The following is a 7,153-nucleotide window of genomic DNA, read 5'->3' as shown; positions in this document are numbered from 1 at the left end:
TTATTTTTGTGCATTTAAGGGAACAAATTTGATGTCGACCTGCTTTTTTGGTCACTGTGATCTAATATATCAGGTTAAAGCCAATATGGCTTATTATTTGAATTTTTTTAATAATAATAAAAGAATAATTAAAATTGGGGCCCACCATCTCTCTCTCTCTCTCTCTGAAAGTCATAGGAACGTTGCAAAAGGAATTGCTAATTTCATTTCCTTCCGTTCTTACATTTCTTGAACTTACCCCTGAATTATGGCAGCCACCGGTCGTGTTCGTTCTTGATGACCCAAATGAAATCTTGGTTGCAGGCTTCAAGCCCCACAACGATCTCATAAAATTGAGAGCGAGTTACTTTCACAATCGTTCCAAAGCTTACGTAAACAACTGAATCCGGTGCCTTGGATTCCAACCATTTTAGATATTCGTGTTCATCAATGGCTGATTTCTTCCCTCTTTCGGATTTATCTTTTGTGTTCTTGTTACATAACGAAACTGGTCCTATATGCCATCCTTTCCTGTTCATTACTTCACGGTAATGGTGAGCGTACTCCGGCTCAAGCTCATAGAAGCTGTTAAAAATCACTCTGTAGTTCTTAATCTCCACTTTTATTGCTTCGATAAACACATTCACAAAACCTTTAAACGCTTCTGAGTCCAACTGAAGCAGTTGCTTTCTAGTGAACTTTATGTCATGGGGAAGATGAAGGACGACAAAAAGCTCCGAATTAGATGAAACATTTTTGGAAAAACAAAAGCCAAATGAAAAAAAGCATGATACTCCAAGTTTTTTTTTGGAGCCGGTTTGAGGAACCGGTCTGCGACGAATTGAACGGTTTGCAAAGGTTCATATCTAATATCTTTTTAATGAAGAACGGTTTGAGACCGAACCGGTTTAGCCTTGGTGTTCACTTGTTTGATTTGAATTGAACTGGTTTGGAACAAAACCGGTTTGTTCGTGTCTATAAATAAGTATTGGGAGGCTAGGAGCAAAATCAAACCCACTGAAGTAACCAAGATGGTCACCAAAGAAGTTAGAAACAAGCTAGAAACTTTTTGGACAAGAATGGTTTGGCCCTTTTTTTTCTTTTCCTCATTCTAAGGTTTTTTTTCATTAATATTTTTTGTTTTAAAAAAATAGAAATAATTTAAACGAGACGGGATCTTACCGAGTAGAGCATAGACCATGGAAAGGTCGAGTCTGTGACTCTAATTCTTCATGCCTTTGGATCAGACCAAGCTAGAATGGGCTTTTTTTGGAGTACTGACTTTGACCTTAAAAGACGTTTTGGGTGTGGGTTGACGACGACGACGATGACGACAACTATGATGATAATACAGTGTGTTTGATTTAAGTGTTTAAAGAGACAAGATGTTTGTTGTGGGCTTGAGAACCTATATGCGAATGTACCATGCGTTATGATATCTAGGTCTTGTCATTTTAGATATTTTCTATTGAATAATATGATGGCGTTGCTAATACTTGAAAAAGGATAATTGAATAAATATAATATGTACGTTGACAAGAGGAACCATGTGTTTTGAGATATTTATCATCGAAAAAAAGCAATTAACATCATATTTTCAAACATTTTGTACAATGGATCGCAACAATATATGATTCCCATGAATGTGAAGCCGCTTCTTGTTGTTTGACTTATAAGCTCATGTAGGTAAACAAAATAAAAAGAATCAAATAACTCGTTCTTAAACTTTAATGTAAGGTGGGTTATTTAACCGGAAACAAGTGAGAAGTTCGACCCATTTACTTATAAATAGATCGAATTGGGTTATAATATATCATCATCACGTTAAACAAGCCTTATGGATCGTTTGATAGTTGCTGATTGGGTTAGAGCTGACTGGGTTAAAAATGTTGACTGAGTCCACATCTGACTGAATTTATGATGTTTGATTATTAATCTGACTGATTGTGCTGAATGATAAAAATGATCATATTATTCTTATGTTGTCATTTTGTACTGGATAACATAATTATAAAAATAAAAATTATCACATAAAATCCAGATTAAACATACATAATTTAAAATCCAATTACAAGGTGTAATACAAAACCCAAATACACATTTTCATACATAATAAAAAAACTGTATCATTTAACGTGAGGTCGGGAGTTCTATTCCCTTAAACTACCTCTTGTGGTGCCATATATTGGGAATTTTTCTTTGGAAATCCCTATGGGGACTGGGTTTGCCCTGTAAAGGAGCTCGAACCCGGGGTGCTCGTTGAAATATTGCGAGTAGGCTCCACTTAATCCATTTGTCGTTTCCAAAAAAATTTAACATGAATTATTTGAAAGCAACTGAGTAGCAATCTGGTCACGCAAAGTAGTCATATACTCAACGGCTTCTGAACCCCATTCTATGTCTTGTATGTTTTGGCCCTCACTTCCTCCACCTCCAACATTAGGATTAACTATAGTGTTTTGTTCAAAGTTCGTAAATAGGTCATCTTGAATATCGTATTTCTTTATAAACTTATAGACTGTGACACAGGCAATGACTATGTCTCTTTGCAATGGAAAAGGATAAGGAGCCATACGTTTTAAAATTGGAAATCTCGCCTTCAATACACCATAAGCACGTTCAATGATATTTCTAAGTTGTGCATGAGCCTGATTGAACTTCTCTTCCTTAGTTAAAGCTCTGTTTCTTCGAAAATCGGCTAACCAATACCTAGTATTGTGGTAAGGAGCCATAAATCCACGGGTGTTGGTGTATGCGTCATCACAAAGGTAATATTTATCTGTAGATGGGTGACAAATTAATCATATAAATAATATAGATAATAAAACTTATAGAAAAATGACAAACCTGGTGTTGGAGGGAATGGAAATCCAGAAGTCGGATTAAATGCAACTTCTTTCAAAACTTTAGAATCGTGTGCTATGCCCTCCCATCCAGCCCATACAAAGGTGAATATCATATCAAAATCACAAATTCCTATTACGTTTTGATAACATTCACCTTTTCCTCTTCCCCTATAGCGAGTTTGTTCATCAATGGGCACAACTGCATGTACAAGTGTTCCATCTAGTGCACCTAATGCTCCAGGAAATATGTTTTTTAGTCGTCTATGTCGTTCCGAGGTATTTCTTGTTGTATTAGACGATGTTGGTACAATAATTTCTCTTGCAAAACACATCATTGCTTTTAGCACTTCATGAAAACATTGATGAATCGTTTGTATGGAGTGGTGAAACCTTTCTTTAACAACTCGAAAACGTTCATTATGTCCTATAACATGTAAAAATATAGACATCTTCTCTTCAACGCTTATTGTCCTACTATGTTGCAACCAATTTCTTTGAGTAAAATGATTGCATAATAATACAAATGCATCTTGTGAAAGACGCATCATATCAAAACATTGTATAGGACATCCGTATATCAAATCTTGTGTATATGCATGCCCGGTTTCTTCCGATTCGTTAGCTTTTATTCTTCTAATTATTTTTTTCCTTTTTCAAACCAACATCAACCAATAGCATGAGAGTATAAGGAAACCTAAAAACTCACATTCCTTATCCATAAGTAACCTGTTTCATGTTAAATACAAATCAAATAAGTTCTATAACATAAACCATAAAGTTAATCAATAACATTAAAATGGATGTCATATAACTCTATAACCTAACAATCCATCACATAAAAATTTCATAATATAAAAGTCAATACCAAATAACAATCCTAAACATAACACATAAACAACCTAAACTTAAAAATCCTAAACATAACACATAACAACCCTACACATAAAAATCCATAACATGTACCATAATATAAATCCATAAAGCATAAAGCCATAAACATCCTAAAGTCATACTAAAGTCAACCAATTATAATCCAAAATTCTTTCCCGCACTTTTCACCCACAACTCACAAATCGAAGACTCGAGGCGTAACCAAATTTTCCTGTTACCAGCATTTTCAGCGAACAACATAAGAGCAGTGATGTATTTCAGATCAGAATTTCCCCACTCCAAGCCTTTCAGTTTTTCAATACATTAATCCATCTCCTTGTCAAGATTATTAGTTTGCACGAACGCCTGAGCCGCCTTCATAATTTCCTTGCCAACCTATCTTATGTCATCATCAAGTGAGTATGTGGGTGCATTTCGTTTTCCTCTTTCATTTTTGGACCGACCAGACGAATCTCCACTTGCATGTGATGCACTTGTAGGTGGGGGTACTGTTGAAGCTAAGGCTGGGATATCCATTTGAGATGGTGTATCTACCATCTCGATATCCTCATAATCTTGTGTAGTAAAGACTTCTGCAGGGTGAGGGAGTGTCGAAGATGGTCCCCAACTAGTAGCACCAGTCGAGGTCGCACCGTCAAACAACTGGGTGCATAGATAAGGGTAAAGGAGGGGTGCATTTCTTAATTTCTCAACCATCTTGTTCAACTATTTGAAAAAAATGATTTTATTATTAAACTTTTTAAAAAATAATAATGTGTTTTAAATTAAAAGATTACCTTCACCTCCGCTTTCCACTCTTCATCCGTCATTTGAAACGTGTTTGTGATAGAATTATAGACATTTCCGGTTTTCTTTTTTAATTTCAACCAAACGGCATACTTGCTTCTCAAGTAGTCATAACGATATTTCATTTGGTTTTTGTCAACAACAAAGTCATGTTCTTTTTTTAGTTTTTTTAGCTATTGTATTCCATTAGGTACCTTTGAGACCACTACCCTCTGAACCGTTATTTGTTAGTTCTTCTATACATGCATCAAGAAAAGTTTTGTACACAAAATCTCAAGACCAACTAGTTCTACTTCTCTTTTCAGTCATGTCTAAAGAATAGATGAATGATAAACATGTTACACAAATATATACACATATTTACACACATAAACACAAATACACACACACACACACACATATATATATATATATATATATATATATATATATATATATATATATATATATATATATATATATATATATAATTAGTAAATATGTCATATTTATAAATATACAAAATTATTAAGAGATAAAAAATGTTATTAAGATGAAAGATACAAAATGATAAAACAATAAATAAATAATTCATTAAAAATAATAAATTGTTAATCTATAGTTACAAAAATACCACACTCTTGAATGTTTCAAGAAATATTTAAAAGATAAATAAAAATTATATATTTTTAAAAGTAACAACAACACAACAGTGAACAAAAATTATATAACAAAAATATCATTACTTCACTTTCTACATATTAATTTCACATTACAACCTTCCCATTTCAGCTTTAAGAATTCATGAACCAAATATTATAATACATAAAAGCAGCTTAAAAAAACTTCATATTACAAGCTCCATGACAGCTCGTTTTTACTTCTTGTTTTCAAGAACCAAAATTGGTAAAATACATAGAAATCATTATATTTTCCTAGTTTTGTTGTTTAAGCATTTATATTTACGTTTTTTCATTTGAACCTCCATATTTTGAAAAAGAAATTCTATTGTAATTTCTAAATTGACAATGATAAGGTTGTCATTTTTTTCATTAAAACCACCAAATATTATAAAACATATAAGCATATATACATGCATACATTACATACTACATACATAAATACATAGGATATTGCTACAATTTACATGTTTATAATGGGGGTAATGACAAAAACAACATGCATGCTCCCATGAAAGCTTAAAGCCAAGATTTTAAGAATAAAAAAAAGTAAAACCTCAATCACACGTTGATGAATCAAGAACATAGAAACTGAATTAGAAATAACATGCATGCTGTTGATGAATTGAGAAAAATAAGGACAGAAAAATATAACCGATACCTGTTGATGATGTTGTTGTTGATCACGATTGCTACTCTTTTGTTTTTGATCGTGACTGGAACTCTCTCTGCTTCGTAAGGGGAGGTTATCGGAGGGAGATGATGAAATCAATCCTCGATTGCAAGTGTGGTAGGGCAACGTCGATATTTGTTTTTTTTCTCGGTCCATCAAATAAAAAACAAGGACCGAGTTAGGTGTATTTTATGGCCCGAGTCCACGTATTGGACCGAGTCCAAACATCTATAATTTCTATCAAACATGCCAATTGGTATTTTATGGACCTAGTCCCTCTTTGGACCCGGTTAGACACGCAATCAAACAACCCCTTACACCTACATTGCTCAAGATGTCATCCCTAATAAATCATTTATTATATACTTTTAATTTTTAAGAAAATATGTGTGTGATCTTTATTAACTCAAAATGAGTTTTAGGAAAATATGTGTGTGATCTTTAATTTTTAAGAGAATATGTTCATTAATCTTAATATTTGTAAATTTGGAGTATAATTTGAGCTTTTTTTTTGATAGGTTACCAGAAAAACCCATTGAGTATAAATGAAAAGGTTTATGTTATAATTGAATTTTTTTGGTTTCTGGAGTATGTTTAGAAGCTGCAAATTTGATTTACTCCTATGTATAATTAGTTTATCATAATTTAGTTATAAATGAAAATATATAATGCTAAAAATTAATTATTGCTTACTACTACTAAATAAGAATTGGAAGGCTAGAAGAAAAACGTCATGTTCCATTAAATTTAACAAATATTTAGTACAACTTTTTCAAATTACTTATAATTGAAACCGGAAAATAAGATCGAAAGAAAAGAAAATAATTGGATCTTTTTCATTATTTATCCTTCTATTATAAATTATATAATGGCATACCTGAAAGAGGATAAATATAATATATAGGTTAATATTCTGTCTTTAAGGAAACCATCAGCTCTATTACGAAGGAAAATGTATTTACTGAAATCTGATGTGCCATATGTCGTTTAACTTAAAAGAAATTCATTAATAGAACTAAACTTTGCTCATTTAATTGTTTAAAAAACATTAGTTTAGAAAAAACATCAAATCATTTTATCATTTCAAAGATACTTATAATTCATTTACACTACATATTATTTAGTTAATAATCGAAACTAAATTATATCCTCCCTCATTAAGATAAATGCTATTTTTCACTGGCAACGAAAAAGATCGTATTTACAAACATCGCCAATAATCAAAATAAATAAAAAGTAAACGAAATGCGGTGAAGGTGGATCGAACACCTGACCTTCAGATCTTCAGTCTGACGCTCTCCCAACTGAGCTATCCCCGC

At 32.5% G+C, this 7,153-nt stretch overlaps 2 protein-coding genes and 1 non-coding gene across 3 annotated transcripts; all 3 read right to left on the bottom strand.

Moving 5' to 3' along the window:
* Window positions 1–245: 245 nt before the first annotated feature.
* LOC145062924 (UDP-glucose flavonoid 3-O-glucosyltransferase 7-like) lies at window positions 246–2,161 on the bottom strand. The gene is made up of 2 exons (XM_079010516.1): window positions 2,147–2,161; window positions 246–713 (listed from the first exon to the last, which is right to left on the bottom strand). The coding sequence occupies exons 1-2, from the start codon at window positions 2,159–2,161 to the stop codon at window positions 246–248; spliced, it is 483 nt and encodes a 160-aa protein (XP_078866642.1).
* A 130-nt stretch (window positions 2,162–2,291) lies between these two features.
* Window positions 2,292–2,938, bottom strand: LOC145062920 (uncharacterized). Its single transcript, XM_079010511.1, has 2 exons — window positions 2,827–2,938; window positions 2,292–2,758 (listed from the first exon to the last, which is right to left on the bottom strand). Exons 1-2 carry the CDS (start codon window positions 2,936–2,938, stop codon window positions 2,292–2,294), a joined length of 579 nt encoding a protein of 192 aa, XP_078866637.1.
* A 4,142-nt stretch (window positions 2,939–7,080) lies between these two features.
* On the bottom strand, window positions 7,081–7,153 carry TRNAF-GAA (transfer RNA phenylalanine (anticodon GAA)). The gene has a single exon. It is a non-coding gene; the product is annotated as a tRNA-Phe (tRNA).

Source organism: Lactuca serriola, chromosome 1, assembly GCF_051521515.1.
Source record: "Lactuca serriola cultivar US96UC23 chromosome 1, Lser_US96UC23_V15, whole genome shotgun sequence".
Taxonomy (NCBI): domain Eukaryota; kingdom Viridiplantae; phylum Streptophyta; class Magnoliopsida; order Asterales; family Asteraceae; genus Lactuca; species Lactuca serriola.
The sequence above is the reverse complement of the archived record's forward strand: the minus strand, read 5'-3'. Positions and strand labels throughout refer to the sequence as shown.